The following is a 24,044-nucleotide window of genomic DNA, read 5'->3' on the forward strand; positions in this document are numbered from 1 at the left end:
GCTAAGTTGCATCAGTTTTCACAAATCTTTTTAAAATTGTAAGTAATTGAGCTTTTTTTTCTATATGGCCCTCGTTGATCTCCTTTGCTCTGCTGCCACCTGCTGGCCGTTTGTGTAATAACTACCATTTCTGCAACCGTTCTTTGCAGTTGAGAGGCTGCATCAAAGCATTATGTATGCTCTAGCATAAAAAAAATAAATAAAAAAACGTATAAATACGTCTTTGGGACACATACAACATAAAAAATAACGTATTTATACGTTATTGGGAGAAAATGAGTTAATGGAATTATGCACCACAAAATGTCAACACTACATTAGACTAGATTAAACTCCAAATTAAAACGATTAAAACAAATGTTTTTAATATTGTCTCTCTTTATGAGAGAGTTCTACCGAATTCGAGTAGATCTGGTCTCGTAACATTTCCCCTGCAATCATCAGGGATTGACATTTTGTTTTTTAGGGGGAACTAATGTAGAATTAATGTCCATGATAAGTTCCTATAGGAATTCTACGGCGTATTTCCCTCGCATACACCTGCGTAATCAGACCAAAGGCACGTTCGTCTATTAGCATAATTAGAATATGCAAAGCCTTGATCTGATCTCTGCGCATTAATGAGCTGATACCGTTGTTTGACTTGGAGGCCGTCGTCAAACAGGAGAAGCTCCGCATGCACATGCGAAGCTGCTTGGATTCTTACGGGGAAGTCGAGAAAGAGGGTAGGCGGGACCGAGAAATCTGCTACGAATCGACAAGTTACTACAGTGACCCTTGGACGGCTGACGCCAGGACTTTTACTTTGGTCGTCAGTTAACGCCCTGTGGGGCATAGTCATAGCGCGAAATATTGCACCATATCTGCACCCGCAATCTGCGCCCAGTTAGCCACCTATTCACTAAGGACATTGCGCTAATCATATACCGGCGCAGCACCTGGGCGCAATCCGGTTGGCAGCGCACTTCGTGATGGATTTCCCCCATCTGCGCGTGTTTAGTGAATTAGGCGCTACCGCGTTGCTCCATTTTGACGGGTTGGCGCCGCGCAAAGGCGACGCAAACCTTTAGTGAATATGTGTGCGTACGTTATAATAATATGGATAATATTGGCCTGCAGTCAGGGTCGACCACGCCCACCTGCACTCCAACTTCACCTGGCAACAGTTGCTTTCGTCAGCATGAGAAAGACGAGTTGCAAGAGACGAACTGCGACTATTTAAGCCCAAATTGTGGAGAAAACACAAAAACAAAAAACAAAGCAAGACAGTAAGTAATTATTGACTATATTTTCACTCGTGGACGCATCACTTCATCACCCAGGTGCCCAATTGCGCTTGTCAATTACTTCTTGCCTCGGTGAAGCGGCTCAGACGAGCCGGTGCTCTAATTAATTAACGTTTTGCTCCGCTAGACCCCCGAAGAAATTGTGATTGCGGGCGAACCTGTATTTCTATTCGGCTATTAAGATTCTAGATCGTAGATTGTGAACACATCGATTTTTCAGGTGACTAATGTGCTCTCTTCCTTGCCAGGATTTCAGTTTGACTTGCGTAATCTTCCCTCCTCGCCGCCTCTCTCTGGGTTTTGCTGACTCATCATCTCACGTTGCGCTCGTGAGGTCAGAGGTTGCGATAAGTAAGGCGGAGGAGGAGGAGGAGGAGGAGGAGTGTGACAGGAGTGAAAAGATCCTTCACCCCGGGAAGCTCGCAGCACTTCCACTCGCACCCCGCCGCCAATCGGACCGCCGACCAGTTTGGAGTCGACTGGCAAGCTTCCTCGCCGTCTGCAAAAACTCGAGGTGGAATTTCTTCTTGTGCCGGACCTGGATTGTTGTGCTTTTTTTTGTTTTCAGCTGTGCTAAATTGCGGAATGCGTAACGAGCACATTGATATGCAAATAGCGACAGGAAAAGCAGCTCGTGGGATGAGAGGCGCACTACTGGGACGGTCCAAGGCTGCGAGCGGGGATGAATTAATTGTGTCTTCTTGGCGTGTGAGGCCCGGAAGAAGAAGCAGCGGGATGAGATGTTGTTGTTTTTTTGTAACTTTATTTATACGCATTTTTGTTTCATCATTCCTCTCAGCAACGCTACGGGAGGTGGCGATCTGGTGATTAGGTCGAGAGGCTCAGCAGAAAAATCCCCTCAGGATTGCGAGGAAGAGCTGAAGGTCGCTCAGGTTGCAGCTGGACACTGAGATGGTTTTCTTATTGATATTTCAGATGTTCTGCTATGTTATTTTTTTGTTTTTGTTTTCAGGGCTGTAGGTTTGTTTGAACCGTACAACAACAACATAAGAACATGTAGCCAATGTTTGCAAAAACTTGGATGGGTCATTTCAAGAAAATGACAATATTTAAAATTATTTCAAAATTATTACTATAAAAAGTACTTATTTTTCATATTATATATAATTTATATATTTTTTTGTATATATCCTTGTGAAATATTTGAATTTTTCTATTCATTATTTAAGGTATTACTTATAAATATTATTAAAATATTTTGGATGATCATTACATCATATTTCTGTGATCATTTTTATTATATTTAAATATTCATATTATTACAATTTAAATAGAATTATTAAATCTAAAAAAAAATTATGTTAAAAAATATTGGTTATTAAATGTACACATTTTGTTTATATTGTAAGTATAATTATTAATTACTTTTTATGAATGAAACTTAAATATTTTAAACCATTTTTTTTAGTATTTTAAGCACTGACAAGTTTGTCTTGTTTCAATATTCAGTTTTCTTTTTCAATTCTGATGTGCGTCAACATTTTTTTTCACAATTTTATTGTTGTATCAAGTATAAATGATACATTTAACTATTAAATATTGACATTGATGTTTTACTTTTTTCACATTTTAAATTTTTTTGACATTTTAATAATATAGTAAAAACATTTTTAAAACATTTTAACATTCAATATTTTTTTCTATTTTTGTCTTTGCCACTAAAAAAAAAAAAAAAAAAAAAAAAAAAAAAAAAAAAAAAAAAAGAACTTGTCCGCATGAATCTACACACTAACATAAATAATATATCAAATATTCAATATGTATTTTCTTTGCCTCTTTTCTACAGAGGTCTGTGCTCTGATAAATGTTTCACTCATTTTTCTTTTGATTGTTTTTTTTTTTTTTTTATGTTGAAATCTGTGATGTTGCTGCATCAAAGCATCTTGTTAACTAACCAACACGGGCTAAACCTGCTTTGTTCTAGCGACGGAAATATATATATATATATATATATATATATATATATATATATATAGGGATTTATTTTTTTCCATTCAAAACACGAAACACGTCATGAAACTAATAAATCTGAGTAGATTCTGGCAGTGGCCCAGCAGAAACAAAGGAGAGTTAGGGATGTTTTGGGAGGCGCCATAAGTGTGGCAGAAAGAAAGAAAGAAAGAAAGAAAGAAAGAAAGAAAGAAAGAAAGAAAGAAAGAAAGAAAGAAAGAAAGAAAGAAAGAAAGAAAGAAAGAAAGAAAGAAAGAAGCAAAGAAAGGAAAATGGGAAGCAGAGCAGCAATTCTAGTTCAAAAATTTCTAGCTAATTTTTCTAGTTCAAATTTTTCTGAGCTTTATTTTACTTATTTCGCAGTTTCAAACACTGTAATTTAGATACATTACGTAAAAAAAATATTCATAAAATAAAATTCTAATATAGAGAAGGATTTTCAACATTTTTACAATTCATCCAAAAAGAAAAAAAAAGAAAAAGAAAAAAAATTGTGAAAATTTTGACTGGGTTGCAAATGGGATAAGGTGTCTATTAGAGGAATATAATGAACTGGTGAAAGGGGCAATTATGGACAAAAAGAAATCAATAAAACAGACTCAGAATGTAACCACCATTTTGTCGCTGCTAACAAAACACTCATGTTAGCGCTTTTTTTTTTTTAAGGATTCCTCACAATCCCTATGAAAGTAGCAAACGGGAGGCTGCATTGCAAATCCCATGCAAGGGAGTATAAAAAATAAAAAAATAAAAAAAAAACTGAGGTAAAGAAGAAGAAAAAAAAAAAGCCGCCCAAGGCTGTATTTCCACCTGGAGTGTTGCATAATTCACGAGTCGAGTGTGCCGCGGAATAAAAAACATGGACGCTCTCTCTCTCTCTCTTTCTCTCTCCAAGACAGGCAACACATCAATCTGACATGAGACGGCCTCGGACTTGAAGGAGCCGATCTACCCCAGAACTGTTAACACGCCGACTTTTGTTTTTGGAGATGAATATGAAATACGGAAATTAGAAGCGCGGTTGCGCCGTGAGCAACCCATTGGGGGTGTTCGAAGCGTAGATCTATACGGGGGGGGGTGGGGACACGCGCATGCAAATGGGAGGTTGCTTCTTTGCTGTTAATTGCCTCACAAATGATTCTCCCAACCAGCGAGGTGGAGCATGTCCAACCTCTCACTTGACCTTTAGCCGGGAAGAGCTTGAGATTGAATTGACAAGCAATTTAGTCGCGCGGCCGTAATTTGCGCTGGAGGAGATGTTTCGGGCTTGAAACGTTTTTTTTTTTTTCTGTCTCCTGTCATAATGGACGTGCTACGCGCACTCTCTACTGGTCAGTGAAAGCTCGAGGCAAATTTTTCAGTGGCTATTTAGTGAGTTTTTGGGGACTTCTGCATCAAGGCCTGGGATTGCCTCAAAATGGCTACTTTGAACCAAAATGGTTGATTTCCTGTTCAATTTTGGGCTTGGTTCTTTTGAGACTTTTTTCGTGTGTCCTGTCATGAGAGTCATGCCCAATGAATTTTGCGCTGATGGTGAAACTGGTATTGGTTAGGGTAACATTTCCTGAAGGGTGCTACTTAGTGAGTCTTTGGTGACCCCTAAAATACTTAAAGACAGATTGTGCATGCGTGAAAAAAAACAAAAAACGGTTGCGTTACAGAGTATAGTGAAGCCGTCAAAAAATTGCTATCTTGGCCGGGTCTCAACGACACTTTGACCAAGTCTCAACTAGTCGCTGACCGGGTCTTGTCTATTGCTCGACTAGGTCTCGGCAAGTCCTTGATGGAGCAGGTCATAAGTCCTTGATGAATCTTTTGACTGTCTGGGTCTTGATCAAGTTTTGTCTACTAATTGAATGGATTACTGTCATGGACTTTACGTTGGAGTCGGACAGTTTTCCCTCAAACATCTGCTGCTCGCCTTTTAACTGGAGCATGTAAGAGGGAGCATATAACTTCCGTCCTGGCCTCCCTTCACCATCTCCACCACCATACGCCAAAAAAAAAACAACATTGCGTTTTACACTTTACATGGTTATATATAAAAAATAAATAAATAAAAAAAGCATTGTGTTATACCCAAACAAATGAACGACCATAAACGAGAATGTAAATAAATAAACCTATTTGAAATGTAAGTAAAGTCTTGTGCCTTTAAGGCCTGTTTGAGTCATTTTGTGCAGTTATCCGCCAATAAAAGCAACCGTTCGCTACAAGCACTGCAGTGTAGCAAGTAGTTCTATTTTCAGCGATATAGACAGAATGCTTTCAAAGTGTCATTCGCTCTCGGGTTGTGGCCCCTGTGACTCCAGCACAGCAATTAAGTCCAGGCATGAGGATTCTTTAAATGGATCAGCCGGCAATTATGAGAAAACTGCCGTCCATGCCGGATAGAGCAACTATTTCTGTCCATTTGCGTCCATCAAATGTGTCTGCCGAGCTGAACCTCGGTTACCTCTCAATTGTTAGATTAACTACAGGAAGTAATGGGGATTAGAAAAAAAAAAGGGGGGCTATAGCAAGTCAGTGGAATTCATTAAAATTCTGCTTTAGGATTACTGACTGTAAGAATCGGGACCATTTAACCTTTACTTCAACATGGTTCCACGAAAAAGCCATCGTGCACCGAGTCTGAGGAATTCAACATAAGCATAATTACAACTAGTCCTTCACTAGGTCTTGACTAATCTTTGACTATATCTAAGACCAAAACTCTGCTAATTTCTCATCTTGTCATGACTAGTCCTGTTGCATGGTCCATGATTAAATTGAGTTTTGACCCTGACCAGATGTTGATGACGAGTCCTTGACCAGATCTCAACTAAGTCTTCGTCAAGAACTTGGCTAGTCTGGTCTTCACCAGTCGTGCTAACAAGTCCCTTGCCTAGTCCTTCAGAAGCCCCTAGAACTAGGCGTTGACTCGTCCTTAATCAGGTCTAGGCTAGATCTTGACTGACCAGGTCTTGGCAAGTCCTTTACCAGCCAGGTATTAGCATCTCTTTGACTGACCAAGTCTCGAAAAGCTCTGGGCTGATGGGGTCTTTACAAGTCCTCGACCAAACAGGTCTGGACAAATCTATGACCAGGTATTGGCTAGTCTTTGGCTGGGTTTTGACTCGTGTATGACCGGGCATGGACGAGTCAGGCCCTATTTCAACAAAGTCCTTGACTAAGCTTTGACATGATCTTGACTTCATCTTCACTAGTATTAGGTTGAGATATGGACTAGTCTCTACTAGTCTTTGACCTGGTCTTGACAAGTCCTTTACAAGCCAGGTATTAGCATGTCTTTGACTGACCAAGTCTCGACAAGCTCTTGGATGATTGGGTCTTTGCAAGTTCTTGACCAACTAGGTCTGGACAATACTATGACCAAGTATTGATTAGTCCTTGGCTGGTTTTGACTAGTGTATGACCGGGCATGGACAAGTCAGACCTTATTTCAACAGTCCTTGACTAAACCTTGACATGTTCTTGACTTCATCTTCACTAGTATTAGGTTGAGATCTTGACTAGTCCCTACTAGTCTTTGACCTAGTCTTGACAAGTTCTTTGCCAAGTCTCAGCTTGTCTTTTAACTGGACTGGACAGGTCCATAACTGGGTCTTGACTAGAACTTAACTGGGTTTTAATTAAATACTTACTGTTAATACCGAACCGTGTATTGACAGGGTCTCGAGTTCTTTGATTCTTCCTATGGAGGATTTTGGCTAGGCTTTGACTAGGTCTAGACTTGTGACTAGCTCTGGATGGAATCTTGACTAGTCCCTAATACTGTCTTGACTAGTACTTAACCCTGTTTCAACTAATCTTGACTAAGTCTAGACTTGTGACTAGCCCTGGATGGAATCTTGACTAGTCCTTGATACTGTCTTGACTAGTACTTGACCCTGTTTCAACTAGTCCTTTAGACTGTGGTCTAGACTCGTCATCTTGACTATTCCTTTTGATTAGAAATTTAAGGGAAGTTATTTTCAATTGTCTATGATTGGCTCTAGACTCGTCTTTATCCCAGTCTCAACTAGTCCTCCACAGATCTGAAAAGCTGCGGAGCGAATCCGTTGACGCTCACTCAATTTCAGCTCTGATGAGGTCCATCAATGTCTCGACGGCCGGGTCGTCCTTGACGCTGCTTCAGGCGTTCAGTCAAGATTCCGGTGCCTGTTCGGAAGCGCCCACGTGCGTTCGCAATTCGTTTTGGCCGGCGCCCATCAATCGACGCCAGCGTACGAGGCGCTGTTGCTAGGTAACCGCTCGTTCCGCGGCGCACCTATTATCATTTTTACATCACAACAGTATTCGGTGATCTTTGAGGGGCCACGTTCAAAAGGGTCTCAAGAGCGGTTCCGTGATAGGCTCGGTCTCCACCCCCAAAGTGGCTGAAGCGTGATTTTTATTCGAAAGCAGATTAATGCGGCGGCAGTTCTGAATGGGTGGAGATAACCCCTCCAAACTTGAGGCTTATCAGTCTCGCTTTCCCCCTCGCATGACCCAGAAACCCTCAACTGAACCGCTCACAGTAAATATTCTGCTTTGTAACCGAAACCTGCGGGGGGGTTTCTAATTAGGCGAGCCGAACAGTGAGCATGGAAGATGCGATGAGGAGGAGGAGAAGGAGGAGGGAAATGGCTGCAGAGATGAGAAAGAGAGAAAAAAATAACAGTACATGATGACAGGAAGTCTGGGGACTTATCAATTAATTATGGAGCAACAATGAGGTTCGACTGCAGGGAGTGTTCGGAATAGTAAGCAGGAAGACGGACACTTTGGACCGAGAGGAGAAGAAGCTATGAGGTGTGTTAATAACCTCTCACATACACAAAAATAACTCTCTCAGGAAATACGTTCATCATAAAAACCTCATCACACATTCAGATGGATTTTTGGTTGTTGTTATTTTTGGTGAGTGAGACGAGCTGCCAGATGATGAGATGAGCGCGTACCTGCCAGCAGAGCAGAGTGCGGAGCGGCCCCGGGGCGGCGTGCGTGCGCATTCCAACACGGACGGTCAGGGTCAACCATCGCCACGACGCTCAGACGTGCCCGGACTGGCTGCGCCGAAGACTTGGCTAAGTTGGCTTAGTCGAAAACCTAATCCTTGACTTGAAAAAAAACAAATTGAAATCATAATCTTGATTACAAACAACACATAAACCAGGTTTAAAACCCTACCCCTTGTTTGAAACGCCAACCTTGTCTTGAAGTGCAAATCTAATTTGAAACCCTACTCGAAGCTTGAAACTCTATTCAAACCCCAACCCTTAATCTGGAATATTATCCCTTTGTTGGAACACATGCTTGAAGTTCTAATTTGAAACACTAACCCAAAACCACACCCCTAACTTCAAACCTTATTCCAGTCTTGAAACTGGCATGACTGGGTCATGTCAGGGTTAAGTTTAGGTCATGCAAGGGTTATGTTTGGGTCATGACCGTGAGGTCAAGTGTCTGTTTTGAACTGATGTAACCGGCATCGAGTTTCAACTGGTCTTTACGCTATGTGATGTCAAGAAACTTTAATCTCTTTCTCTGGTCAACAGCCAATCAGATAATTCCATGTCAGTCCTGTTACCCACATGTCTAGCCACAACCAATCAGATCGAGTCACTGTCTATATAAGCTGTCTGAGAAATGTGTGTTTTGTCGGATTATTACCTCTGTTCCTCTGTCCAGCTGGCCACCACTTCTCGTTGTTTCTGGTCAAGTCAAGTTAGTTCCACGCCTCTTGATTTTATGCAAAAAAAAAATGTGTTAAACTCTTATTTGTGTCTCCGTTTTTGGGATCCAAGCTCAGAACCTAACACAGAAGATAATCGGAAATCCTAACCCTTGCTTGAAACCATAAACCTGACTTGAAAACTTACCCAGCTTTCAATCCTGAATCTAAGCTTGAAATCTTAATTTGAAACCCAAAATTGATACCCTAACTCAAGTCATCTTTATTTATATGTGCGCTAACAAACAGCCTAATTTGAAACCCATGTCAAAATCTGAATTTTCAGAATAAAACAAACAAAAACACGAACTTGAAAAGCTAATCTTTTCTTTGGAAAGCCCACATTTGAAACCCTCACCCAGCGAGAGCGGTCTGGGTCAGCCGCCGCCGCGCCGCTCGTACGTGCCCAGACACTCGCCGGCAAAATCCCCTCCGGCCATGCTCTGAACGAGCCCCGACAACGCGGCGCTGGAAGTTTCGGATGCGGGGAGGGTTCGAGTCTGGTGGTTGTCGACGGCAAAAACAAACATGTTTTGTCAGAGCGCACAAGCGCTTTGTTTTCGTATTCAAGGCACAATACGCCGTCGCCGTATCGTCCCTCCGCAGACAGCCGACATTTCAAACGCGCATCTTAAATGGCCGCTCAGACGGGCGCTTCTGCCGTTTGTACATATCTCGCCGGGAATCTGACTTGCAAATGACAGCCGGGAGTATCGGCGGAAGGCCTGCTGGGAGGTGAAGTGGAGAGCGGGCGCGCGTTTTTCCCATTGACGCGGACGGCGCATCCGCGCACTGACAAAGGAAGACGGCGCGATCCACGCCGCCTCCGTTCAGGTGACGGTAACAAAAGGTGGGATGTGTGTGGGCAAGTTTTGAGGATTCGGAAACTCAAAGCTTGGGAGAGTATACAAATGATGTCAACTTTTGCAATTTACGTTTCGTTAGCCTAATATGGGGCTAAATGATTACGAAAAACTGATTCCTGTTTTCCTTGAAGAGATTGAAATAAAAGAGTTTAAACATTTTAATCGTGTGCAGCCGATGTACGATGGAATTAATTACATTCAAGAGGATTTTTATTTTCAGTATAATTGTGATTTGGTTTTACTCATATTTCGATTTAACGTGATTATTTTCTCAAGGTCTCAAGGAGTATTTTTTTTTTTTGCAATAAATGCAATAAATGAATCTGTATTGCAATAAACAATATTGCACACTCTAAGTGGGGCCCTGATTAATTTTCACCCAAAAAATATGGGGGAGATTTTTTTTTTCTTTTTTACAAACCAAAAAAAATATTTAAAAAATGCTGATTAATATTCAAAATACGTTTTTTCGCAAAAAAAAGAAGAAAAAAAAAGCTGAGGGTATCTGGGAAAATTATCCCGGGTAAAATAAATAAATAAATAAATATTCAAATCAGCAAATATGCAAATTTGCGGGTGCCAAAGTGTGAATAAGCATCAACTGTAGTTTTTTTTTTTTTTTTTTGTAATATCACCATTCACCACTAGATGGCAGACACGGGCTGCTTACGCCGGGGTCTTATACTATATAGTTTGCTTTTTTTTGTTTTGTTTTTCAGAATGATTTTGATTTGGAATACTATGTAGGACAAACAGTATGACGAATGTTCTGTATAAATAAAGCTGCCTTGCTTGCGTGACTGTTTTTGTAAAACATATAATTTGTTTGTTTAAAAAAAAAAAAAAAAAAAACATGGTAAAAGGACCTTTAAAAAAAATGCACATTAAAATGCAACTGCAAAATTGAGAGGAAAAAATAAATCACGATTAGATTCATTTTCACAATTGTTCCGCACTAATTTTCATCAATTTTTCTTCAAACACATATAAAGTATTTTTGAACAAAAAAAAAAAAAGTGAATTCCTGCAGGTTCTTCTATGACTCATTCTGAATAGCGAGAGAGGAGAAAATTGGGCCGGCTGTTTTGGTACAACAGAAGCGGACAATTGGGGAAAAAAAAAAAAAACAGCAGCGAGTGGTCGCACCGTGAGTGGCCGGAGTGTGTTGTTGCCCCTGACATCTGCCGTTCGCATTTTCAGTCGCGCAATGCTCGCCAAAGACGCCTGCCGCTCTTTGTTGACTCTCTGCAGACCACCTCAAATCGGACCCCCTCCACCAGACCGCCACAGAAAAGTCATGCAAGTCACAAGTTCCTTGCCAACTTTTAATGCTCATTTGGGGTTTTTGTTGTTGTTGTTTTTTCTAATTGCAATTGTGCTGCAATGTTACGCGCGAGTCAATGCTAACGTTTGATTTGCTGTCATCTTCTACGAAAGAAAGAAACCATTCAATCAGTTATTTCTTGAAGGAAGGACCACTTCAAGCGCTTGAGGCCAAATTCATAAAAAGCACTTTGGAACTTGTACTTCATTTGAAAAGTACACATACATATATTTTTGGCAGTTCATGACAAAGTATGGAAAAACGTATTTACACGTTTTTGGCTTTGAATGAGTTAACTTTGGCTTCAAACCTAAATTTGAAAACTCTTGTTTAAAAACCTAAACCCGCCATTTCAAACACTAAATTTCAAACCCTAACCTTTCAAAACAAAACAAAAATTCTCATAATTGTGACTTGAAACTCTAATTAGATATCCGAATCTTGACTTGAAAGCCAAATTTGCATGATTACAAATGAGCGAATCAGGTTTCAAAAGGTGATTTGAAACGACCCTTTCCTAAATTCTAGTTTTTGTTCTATAATTATCGTTGTATTTTCCCTGTCTGGTTCGCACCACAAAAACGGCGGATTATCGCAATTTTGGGGCACAAAAACAATATTTTACCATTATCACTATATTTCATACAAATAGAGAAGAGTGAATATGCCCTCAGGTTCCAAAGTACTGGTTTAAAAATAACAATAATAAAAAAAATTTAAAAAAAAATCACACGTGTACCGTCAGCTTTCAATCGGCTGTAGTTGGACGGCAAATACTTTTTTTTTGACACAAGTGAGCGATTCTGTGGAAAAGAGCCACTTAAAAAGCTGCCGACGAGAGCCCTCGTTGGAAGCAAAGTCAATCCAATTATTTTTCCAGTCATGGGAATGATTATGCCGTTCCTGAGGCAACCGTAATGAAATTAGCCGTTTGATTAGTGATTCCATGCCGAATGGTGTTCCGTCTTCTGTCTTGTTAAGACGGCTAATGAAGCGGACGACTCACGCGCGACTTCCCCAGGTGCGAAACGGCACTTTTCAAAACTCCACTTTTCAGGCCCTCGGTCAGGCGGCGGCGGCGACGACGGCGACGGCGACACCGGCGTCATTTTCAGGAGCCCGGCGGGCCTGAGAATCGGGCTGGGGTCGGCGAGAGGGCGGACCGCGAGGGACGCGGTCGTCAACGGTTTGATGGTGGAGCTTAATTAAACAAGACGGGGGCATTCGTTGTGCATGTCCATCCATCCGTCCATTTCCTTAACTGTTTACACCTCAAACGGGTCACGAGGTTGTGCATGTGTGTATGTGAAATGACTTCTGACGAGTCATCGTTTGGAGTCTTTTTTTTTATTTTTTTTAAAGTTTTTCTGTCACTCAAGATGCATCATTTTGGACAGGTGAAGGACAACTTTTATCAACGTCGATACAGAGGGGGGAGCCGAGGGAGCGACGCGGGGGGGGGGCCTCGTTTCGGACTTTGCTGTCTTTTTACTCACGCATGGATGAAGAACAACAAAGTCACCACGGCTGGAAAAAAAAAATGAGCGACTGCTCGTCAGCGATGATGGAAAAACTTCCAAAGTTCCGCATGAGTGATTTCATGAGAAAGGGGTTTACTTCAGGTCACTTTTCTGACTGGCTATGTTTCACTTTCACGTGACGAATTACGGACGGAGCCTCGACACAAGCTGGGTGTTGACTTCACATGTTGAATTGCTGTCGTAAATTGTTGATATTATCGATTAGTACGAGAGTGACTGGTTTCTGAGATGATCGGGGAAGAAATAGAAAAAAAAAAAAAAAAAAAAAGATTTTTCCTACCACTCTAGTTGTGTTTAGCGGGCAGCGCGGTACAACAGCGGATCGCACATCCTCCTCACAGTTCGTAGTTTGGGGGTTCGAATCTCGTCCCCTTGCTTTCCCGTGTGTCGTTTGTTCTCGTTAACTTCTCTTCATCCCAACCTGCTTCCTCCCACTTTCCAAAAAAAAATGCACAACGAATACATATTTAAATCCATAAAAGCGTAAAAGCCAAACCGACTCAACGAGAAGACGTGACACGAGTTTAATCCGTCCTGTTTTGAAAAGGTTTGCGCGCGACGCGATTCTGAAATTGAACTCGAAAAGAAACGACATCTCATCTCCAGATATTTCTGGCATCTTGTTGCCGTGAGTCAGAGAGCATAACAAGGGCTCGTGAGAAAACAATGTGTTAACACATTCACTGCCAGCCCAGCAAAAATCCATTATTTGACGTCTTTTTCCGTCAATGGCAGTCAATGAGTTAACAACGTACCTGCGGATAAATTACGAAAAGAAAACGAGCACCGCCACCAACGCATTTCAGTGGGAAGACAGAGGGCAGCAATGTGACGCGAGGTGGCTTAATTGGTTTTAGCGTGAAAATGTGAGTGGAAGATTACTGAGTAGGTGTGGTCAAGTTTGCAAATAATTTCTGAACAGAAAACAGGCAACCTCAGCAGACTGGCTCGAACCATTCTGCTATCGACTTAAATGTGATTTTTTTTTTCAAGGTCCTCTTCCCATGTGTTTATTATTATTATTATTATTATTATCATTATTATTATTAAACAAATAAACAATAAATTAATCTTTGTTCAAATAACCTACGTCAGATTTATGATAAATAAATGTTTGGGTGTCATGGGTTAAGGCGCACCTGACAATTTGGTGGCAGAAAGTGGATACTAGGTTTTTGACTTGCAAAAAGCAGGTCTAAATGGTGGTGCAGGTGGTGTAATGCCATTTTTGGTGGAATATGATCGAGTGCGGGTAGACAGATTCGATCTCAATCAACCAATCAAACGAAATCTCACAAATGGTTTTAATTTAAGTCTGCGTATTTACATTTTTTACGTTGATTTGTCATCCACAGAGGTTGGGGGGGGGGGGGGAAATGCTCATTTCGACAAGTACAGACATCAGTTTTCAAATGAACACAAGTAAAAAGCTGACAGAAAAATAAACAATCAAGTACAGATACAGTATACCTGAATCATCGACTTAAGTGCAGTAATGAAGTATTTTAAGCCACTCTGTGAAAATACACACAAATGAATGGTTTGCAGTCTTTCTAAATTGCCATTTCTTCGAACCAAGAGTCTTTTCTCGCTCAGCAAGTGATTTCAGCCCCTCTCCCACATTTGTCTGGACGATTTTTAGCACGCGGCAGGAATTTAAAGTGTGAACTGGTTTGAATTTAAGTGCGACGTGTGAGGCAGTGGGAGTGAGACAGTCAAAGTGACAGGCAGCAGCGGCGGAACCATACCACAACTGTGACACTTTTTTTTTTCTTTTTTTTAACCTGCCGGGAACAAAACGTCTTCCTGAATGAAACATTTCACATTTACAGCTGCTTTGGAATGATAAGTGGCACACACCTGACACAGCTGACTAAATATAACCGACTACGCAGCCTCATAGAGCCGCCAAAACTTTCCACTCCTTTGATATTGTACTACACGAAAAAAAGAAAAAGAAAAAAATCACAGTAATGACGTTAATTAGGTAGAAATTTAACTGTTGTTTTGCGACATTGTTTCGCTTTAATTCAACAGATATTGTGCTGCTCCTTCTGTTGTGCACACTTTGGCCTCCTGGTGGCAGTATTATACAAGCTCATGGAGGTAGCCTCAGCTCCTCTGAAAGACGCATTAGAATTGGTCATATTAGCAATAATTATCATATCGTCTGGTTCATATTGTGATATTTTTCATACCGTTACATCCCAACTGACCTCAGCTATTACTTCTCATGAAGTCCAACGCTTCTTTTCTTCCATACAACTTTGAAAAGAAGATTTAGCATTGACGCTAAAGCTAGCACAACTCCAACTGGGTCAACCATTTTGTTTTTCTCAAGGTAATTACAATGTTCATAGATTTTAATCCAGTTTTTACTTTAGTTTGTTATGTTCTGGGGTTGGATCCCAAAACGCAGACACAAATAAGATTTTAACACTTTATCCACATAAGATCAAGAGACGCAAAGCTAACTTGGGCTGTGGAGGTGCACAGGGAGACAGAAGTATAAATCGGCAAAACACACACTTCTCAGGCAGCCTTATATAGACAGCGAATCGATCTGATTGGTTGTGGCTAGACATGTGGGTAATAGGACTGACATGGAATTATCTGATTGGCTGTTGACTAGATAAAGAGATTAAATATTCCTGACATCACATAGCGTCTTGCCAGTTGAAACGAGATACTGGTTACATCAGTTCAGTGACACTTCAACACACTGTCATGGCCCAAACATAACCCTTGCCTGTCCCTAGTCATGACAATAAGCATAACCCTTGCATGACCCTAGTCATGACAGTAGACATAACCATTGCATGACCTTAGTCAAAACAGTACGAAACATAACCCTTGCATGACCCTAGTCATGACAGTACACATAACCGTTGCAAACCCCTTACATGACCCAAGTCATGACAGTACACATAACCATTGCATGACCCTAGTCAAAACAGTACTAAACATAACGCTTGCATGACCGTAGTCATGACATTAGTGAAGTAAATTTTCGTCTCGTCTTCATTAGTTGACAAAAATGCATAATGATTTAGTCCCACTTAGTGTTTATGAATGAGGGTTTCAGTCTAGTCTAGTCCAGTTTTAGTCCGTTGAAAAATGTGTGTTGACAAAATCCTTTTTGTTTAGTTTTCGTTGACCAAATGAAAACTATCCTACTGGGCCGATATGTCATCTAATAAGCGAGGTGTTTGACACATCCTGCATCCGAAAATGCAGCGTGAAAGGTTCCAGACTTGCTAATAAGGCGAGGCATTAAAAGGAACACTTCCTGTACGAATGTAAATCTAAATCGGGAACATTTTAAAAAGCAGACATGAAGGAGGGAGGGATGAGATGTTGGCGGGGGCGGAGGGGTGTAAAATCTGCTGTCTTCCTACTGAATAATTCCTGCACGTTGACACAACTGTTGCTTCAAAAAAGAAAGAAAGAAAAAAAAAAAGGCGGCAGAGTATAATAAATAAAATATAAGATCAAATAATGTGGCTGAGAGCATGTCCCTAATGCTATTAAAGCAGATTTGTCCAGTAATTATACACTATCCAGGGTAAGTTTAATGAGGGTGGCTTTGGAATCAAAACAAGATGAATGAATAATCACATTTTGGAGCTTGTGTATAATTAGATGAAGTGAAGGAGACTCATTATTTGAGCGTTATAACCGAACAGCGATTCTAATCTGCTTGCATCTGTTTCTGGCCCCGAAAGCAACAGCGGCTTTTCAACACGTTTGAATCGGCGGACCTGCCCGGGGTCATGAATAAACATGACTCGTCCTTATTAATAATGCATCTCGCGGCTCTTTTCAGCAAACGCCGAATTGTCCTCGCGCGCTGCTGGCCGCTAGTTACCCCCAACATGAAGACAATGAGACGTCTGATCATGTGACGACGAACACCGTCCGTCTCGGATGGCGCCGCTGATCTAAAAGTCCCAATAATCCTCAGAAGGAGCGCAGGAGGCAAAATGTGAGGTTACGATATACGTTTTGTCATTAGGATTCGTGCCAACGCTCGACGTTGTTTTTGTGCCGAGATGGCTATTCAGATCACGAGCAAAAATGTAACGGGGCTCTTGTTTCATTAACATTTCATGACTTTATAAGCATATTGGCGGCATGCTGTTATATTATTGTTTTTTTGCATAGCAGGGTAGACGAATAGTAATTTTTGTTTGTTTGTTTGTTGTATTATAATTTCCTCCACAGTAATCCCCCAAACACAAAAATATAAAAATATTGTGTAGTATAACAACTCTTCGACAGGTATGTTTAAAGTAAAAAAAAATAAAATAAAATAAAAAATAAAAATAAAAAAGCTTTTTTCTCAAACACAGAATATATATATATATATATATATATATATATATATATATATATATACAGATTTGAATTTATAAGTCGATTGTCGCGATTTTTTACTCAAATTTAGAAAATACTATTCAGTAAACTTGTACTCTATAAAATTTGTATGAAAATGTATTATTTATTTATCTGAAACTTGAGTCTTATAACTGTGAGCCACTGTATGTGTAACAAACAGGTTGTAATTTGTTTCATGTTTGAACAGCATTGAAATAAAATATTTCGGCTTAATGTTCCGTTAATATAACATTGTGTGAAGCCTAACCCTAAGGAAGACGTTTTGCTGAATATTTGTCCGTCAAAAAATGGATGTTTAAAAATCGATTCGGCTGCCTATTGAATCGATTCGAGAATTGGGAGTTGTAATATCGCAATATATTGCCAAATCGATTTTTTTAACACCCCTAATATATATTATAAATCAAAACTACAGCCGCCAATTTATGTAGGCGTAAAAAACAGGATTACATTATCTGACTAGCCAAATATTAGACTGTGCTGAAATACTTCCTGTTTCGTTCTTCTTCACATTTTGTCTCAAACTAAAGTGTGCCACCATCTAGTGGGCGACAACTGAATTACACCCGATATAAACAACGGTTATACCAAAATTGAGTTTTTACCCATACAAAAAAAATAAAATAAAATATGTGAAATAGCGAGAAAGCTGGAATTCACTATGGAGGTGGGAAGAGTTACGGTATAAATAATTTAAACTGTAAACATATCACAAACTCATCATCCCCAAAACATTTTTGCATGCAAGTCTCTCCCTAACTTTGAGTAACAAATCAGGCTAAACTTAGCACCAGGGAAAAAAAATAAAATAAAATTGAAAATTGGATTTTTGAGAAAAAACCCCCAACTTATTCTAAAAGCCATATTGCATCACCCCTCATGCACCGTGAATGATTTACAGCGCCCGGTTGGTTGTTGTCAACATGGAGTAAGCAAGCAAAATGTTGGAGAAACGGGCTTTAAAAATAAATAAATAAATAAATAAAATAAAAATTTAGCCGGCTGTAAACTGCCAACACTCACACAGGGAATTAACTCACTGTCGTAAGTTGGATCCGGAATCCCAAACAGAGGGAAAAAAAAGAAAAACAAAACAAAACAAAAAAAAACAACTTCGGTCAGTTCAAGAACAACAACAACAAAAATGTAATCGTAAACAGTCCGACAGTGAATCAACTCGGACGTTAATAAATGCAAAACAATTCCAGTTGGCGGCCGAGGAGACCAAACACTCCCGAATCGATGCTTTTTCGGCTTTGTGGGAACTTTTTTTTTTTTTTTTTAAACTTACCCCGAGGAGCAAACTATACTTATTTTTTATTTCTTAACTTTAAAATGCTTCACGGCGTTCTCCCCGTGTTGCTCCTTTGTAGCATCTCAGGAGCGATTGCGAAATCGACACTTAGGGAACAAACGATGTAAAAGGGAGGCTCTACCTGCTTTTCATTGTTCCACTTACATGCAAATCTATTATTTTTATGGCATTCAATTTGGGCGTACTCACACGAGGCCACAAAATGCTGCATTTTGTTTTTTGTTTTTCTATTGTGCAAAATGTTATGAGAGTGATGGCATTAATAATCATGACAATATTTTTTTTTTCCTTTCGCCATTTTGTTGACAATGGTGCCTCGAGACACGAGTGAACCTCTCATGATTTGCTCAGACTTGCTCCCTCCTCCCCTCCCGTTTTCAATCGTGTGCCGTCACGTGACTGAGCATCTCAACCTTGTCGTGGAAACTTAAAGTATTGTACGTGAAAAAGAAATTGCTTTGTATGTTGTTTTATGTTATATATTTGCTGCATGATCTTTAACATTTGTTTATTTATGTGTTATTTTTGTAATGTTTCTGGCGGGGGGGGGGAAGATACATTTCTATTTATCAAACTTTGCCCAAAATGTGTCCTTTCCTTAAAAAGGAAACAACACAAAAACACTTAAAGGTTGAAAATTGATTGCGATTAAGCAATTTGATGATACAGCGACGAGCACGCCACGAGCCACTGAAGCCCCGCCCACTGAGTTGGCTGAGAGCCTGACATGAAATTACGTTGTGGTGCGCAGGAGTGACAATAAATAAATAAATACATAAATAAGTTCAAAAAGAAAGCAATATTGCAAAAAATAGACTGATTTGAAGAACATTCAAGATTTGAAACAGTAATTGGACTTCATTAATCGCAATCGAAATTGCAATTCCGGTTTTGAAGAGCTCACTCAAGTGTTACTTTTTTTTTGTCGATACTACCCAAGTTGTCTATAACTTTTTTTTTTTTTTATTATTATTTTCTTATATTTAAGTACATTGTTTGCTTAAATTGTGAATATTACGAGGACTTGCAGTCGGAAAACGTCGACCTAATACGCGACTGTTTTTTAATGTTGGGTTTTGCTTGGGGTGCGCAGTATATTTTTAGGTGGTATTTGGTGTCGAATGTTTAACAACGACTGTCCTAAATCATTTAGAAACGGCACTAGATTATGTATGAATCCTTGTATAGAGTTCATAAAATACTTTACGACAGTTGTCGTTAGCGTCGACTTGGTGATTAGCAACTAGCATACAAGCTACAGTTAGCGCTCGTTCAGTTCTCGTCTAACCGCTGACTCATACGACAAACATGAGTAGCAAATCATCCTCTTTTTGTTTTTGTTTTTTTGGGGGGGGTTTTCTTCCTAGTCGTCACGTCTGCATTGCAAGTTTTAGTCCAAGTTGTCGGCAGCCTGGCGGGGAGGAAGCTTCGCGGAGACCATTAAATGTGGAGAGACAGAAAGAGGGAAAAAAAGAAGAATTTAGGTCTCCGTTTAGAGTTCGTTTAAAGGGCCGCTGACGCTTGCTTTGCTTTGCTTTTGTTGAAGCCGTGGGGAGGCTTCTGTTAGTCGGGATGCCTCGCCCGCCGATTCTGCCCAGTGGCAGTTAATCACTCGCAAAGCACCGCAACAGGGAGAAGCGAGTCGGGTGAGGTACAACACAAGGGCAGAGTGGGGGGGGGGGTACGACAGGTGCAACGTCTAATCGAGAATTAACTGTCAGAGGGTGTAAATTATTTGGAATGTTATTTTAGCTATGTGTTTATTGCTGTGGTGAGAGTTTGCAGTTGGTGTAAAGTAGAGGCTGACATTTTTTTCGGGAATCCTGTGGGATTCCCGCATGATGGAGTCCATTAAAAACGGGATTGGGAGGGGAGAGGATAAAAACTTCATGGGTTTTCATGGGTACAGTATGGGAGGAGGGGAGAATTGGACCAATTGTTTGTTTGCTGTAAGTCAGGACACAGTCAGGACGGAATTCTTTTCTGTGGGAGTGGGATGGGACAGCAGTGAAAATCTACTTCCTTGTCAGCCTTGAACTCATTCACTCCCGGCTGTTTTACTGGATTTGGACCGATTTTGCAAGGCCCAAAGAATATTGTGCTCTAGTGCTATAAAAAACATGGAACCTGCCAAAAGAAAGATTAAAATCTCTTCTTTCACCAGGAAAAAAAAAAGTTTATTTCTGTTTTGCAGCAAATAGCATTAGAATACAGCTACGTTTCATCATTATTCACATTCCTGGTGAAAACGGTGTCAAAAAGAGCTTGTTGAAACATGGCCCTGGCTGACTTCCTTTCCTCTGCTTCCACCTGCTGGCCGTTTGTGTAATAACTACCATTTTTTTCAACCCTTCTCTTTAGTTCAGAGGCTGCATCAAAGCCTTCTGTATGCTCTAGCATTAAAAAGAAAAGAAAAAAAACATAAAAATGTCTTTGGGATACTTAAAACATTTAAAATAGAACGTATTTATACGTTTTTGGGAGCAAATGAGTAAGTTTAGTTTAAATCTGCCTTACAAACTCCAACCACAATATCAAACACAAACAAATTATCTTAACACCGTAGCAGGCTAATGATACTTTTTAGTTGTTATTGTAATTTTTGAATGAATACTTTTTGTGACTGACTGAGGAATGTGGACCACAGAAGGTGGCACAAATTACGAAGTAACATTTTTTCCCCCCCACATTTTCTTCTGACCAAGGTTATTTTAGTTAACTAAAACGAAGAAATAAAACTAAAATTCAAACAACAATTTCATTAACAAAATAAAATAAAAAAAAAACGAGCATGCTTTTTAAAAAAACGAAAACTAACTGAAACTACATTTTATGTTTACAAAACTAACTAAAACTAATGATAATTATATCAAAGATGTCCTTCGTTTTAGTCTTTGTAATTAATTTAATGCAAGATGCCTGATTTTAAGTAGATTTATTTTGATATTAACTGGAAGAAGGACGTTTGAAAGTGTCGCACAGAAGTGATGTCATCTAGCAGCAGCCAATAGAAAAGCACATTCAGATGACGTCACTCCCATGGTGTTTTTTTTTAAATATTGTGCACAAGTCATACACATTTAAAAAAAAAATACTTTAACTAAAACTAAGCATTTATTAAATAACTAAAACTACTAAAAAAAAACTAACAGGACCACCCTGAAAACTGATTAAAACTTACAAAAAAATAAAATTAAAAAAAAACTCAAAATTAAATAAAAACAAACTAAAATGGAAAATTCCAGAACTATAATAACCCTGTGTCTGACTCTATTATTTTGTTTTTAATTGTATTTACATGATATTTTGGTAATTTGTTGTGTTTTGATTGCACTTATATTATTGATAAATTTCAATATACAAATCCACAGTGCTATAGCTTACACTAGCACCATTAAGTCAGGTCATGAAATCTTGCTCAGTCACAACACGTGATAATAAAGAAAGTCATAATTAATAATAACAAAACAAAAATTAAATGGCCTGTAAAAACGCCAATTCATATGCATTGCAATTGAGGGAGGGGGCATGAAATGGTGGTCGATAGGAGGACAAAAAGAGGCGTCATGGCGAGGATGTGTGACATCATCCAAACAACTGGACTTTGAAGATAACATATAGAGATAAAAGACCGCTCTGCTGTCTTTTAAATTAAAAGTCAAAAGGCTGCCCTGGCGAGGCATTCTTACATGTTCTCATTAGCATGTTGAATCAACTTCTCATCGCCCGCTTTGATGGTTATTATCTGGAGCTCGGCGCGCACAAACAGATGCTGCGAGCCAGATCGTTTCTGTGAGGGGCTCCGACGAGAAATCTTCCAAGTCCGCCCACGCGCTTGCTGCTGTGACCGGCACAACAGAAGGCAAAACAAGAGCACCCAGAAGAGAACAGACCTCCGCCAAGGAAGCGACTGGAAATGTATTTTGATACCCGAGTTTCTGAGTTGGAAAGTGTCAAGACGCTATCGGTGACCCCTGCACGATCGGTGACGCGCATGCGCAGAAGATCGACCATCTTGGATCGCCAAATAGGGCAACGACAGAGGTCCAAACACGTTCACGCACGCAAAATATACAGACATTGCGAAAGGTACGAAAGAACGTGGCCACGTTTGTTTTTATTTTTAAATTGTAAATAAAAGCAGTTTTGTACCAAACCATGTCTTGTCATATAAAACACACACGCCATAGACTTACTGTAAGTACAACAATGCAGAATCACTACAATGTAATGAGGTCAAACGTAAAATGTTCATCTTATAGGATTAAGAATCTTAGTTACTCTAAAATGCATCATAATAATCTAGTGTTTTTAATGTTGTTTTGTGTTTTTACGAACGTGCACTATCGCGCACCCCTTTAAGGTATTTGTTCTAGTGTGGTTGCCGTAGTTGGCGATCCAAGGTGGCCGATATTCTGCGCATGCGCGTCACCGATCGCGTCTTTTTTTTCTTTTTCTTTTTTTTAAACAATTATCAACAAATAAAGCTTACAGGCTTACAGAAACATTGTAATATATTCGAGTACAACATGGCGGAAAGTGAAGAAGGATTCGTGAATGGCAAGAATGAACACTTATAAGGGTGTTTATCGTCCGCTAGCAAGTTGTTTTAGAAAGTTCACAAGCATACACAATTCAATGTTCTGTCCTTTACAACTCACTATTTGCCGTAATTGTTTGGTTTTACGAGCAAATGCGACGTCAGCTGCCCTGTGTATTTTGTTGCTACAACAACAACAACAACAAAAAAAGCACATGAACAGAACTCAGACGTAATTAGGAGCGTCCGAGTGGATCCCATAGCACGTTGAAGGCAGGGTTAATCAAAATTAATAAGGTTAATTAAAATATATTGTGTTCTTTTTTTTTTTTTTTGTAAATGTGTCCCCAAAACATTCTAGCTAACCACAGACAGCAGCACAGTCTCAGGGATGTATTCAGTCCTGATTCACTTTGATGGCCTCCGCACATCTGCAAAATGGACACTCAAACATGCACAAAACAGACTGACGTGATCCATACTCACCCACACACTCACAATCTCTATTAATATCAGGCTACTCTTACCAACACACACGGATTGACATAACACTCCCACGCGTCCATAGTCCATACATGTACCCCAGTGACCCCCAGCAGAGTCTGCTGCAGGAGGAATGTGATTGTGGAGGAAGGCGGCGGCCGGTCGGTCGGTCGGTCGGTCGGAGTGCGAGTCACGCACACGCCACGGCTCAGACAGGCTGGACTCTCTTCCTTCATCTGACACTTGGTCACGTGAGCAACGGCAACCAAATAAGTGGATGTCAACGCTCACAGTGAAAGCGGTCAAACTGACCGAAGAACATTGTCGCTGTTCCTGAGAAACAACCAACAAGGACAGTTAATTTGTTGTATTAAAATACAAATATTGGTACAATAAAAAAACAAATTCCTAACATCATTAATTAGAATGTAAAGAGTTATGCAATTTAATGCTTCAATTCATTTCATTCTACTGCGCCGTTTGGTGTGGCCGCCTTGGCCACAAGGGGGCAGTGAAAAACAGTAACACGGGGAAAAAAAAACAAAGAAGAATCAGCACCACTTGGCGCTTTAGTAAGATATGACATTACTTCTACTTAAATGTT

The 24,044-nt window shown here is 40.0% G+C and overlaps 1 protein-coding gene across 6 annotated transcripts in view; it reads right to left on the reverse strand.

Annotated features, from left to right (window-relative positions):
- grid1a (glutamate receptor, ionotropic, delta 1a) overlaps positions 1-23,648 on the reverse strand; it is a 326,902-nt gene extending 303,254 nt beyond the window's left edge. Inside the window, exons 1-3 of one of the 6 annotated variants that reach the window (XM_077495429.1) lie at positions 23,485-23,646; positions 8,913-8,981; positions 8,201-8,359 (exon numbers count right to left, since the gene is read on the reverse strand). In XM_077495429.1, the coding sequence (XP_077351555.1) occupies positions 8,201-8,279 (79 nt within the window). In that variant the 5' untranslated portion in view covers positions 8,280-8,359; positions 8,913-8,981; positions 23,485-23,646. Of the gene's footprint in view, positions 1-8,200; positions 8,360-8,912; positions 8,982-22,106; positions 22,360-23,484 lie in introns of those variants that run through there. The other 5 variants (XM_077495433.1, XM_077495431.1, XM_077495430.1 and 2 more) reach the window with 5 other exon arrangements.
- Between the last annotated feature and the right edge of the window lie 396 nt (positions 23,649-24,044).

This window comes from Festucalex cinctus, chromosome 14, assembly GCF_051991245.1.
Source record: "Festucalex cinctus isolate MCC-2025b chromosome 14, RoL_Fcin_1.0, whole genome shotgun sequence".
NCBI lineage: Eukaryota > Metazoa > Chordata > Actinopteri > Syngnathiformes > Syngnathidae > Festucalex > Festucalex cinctus.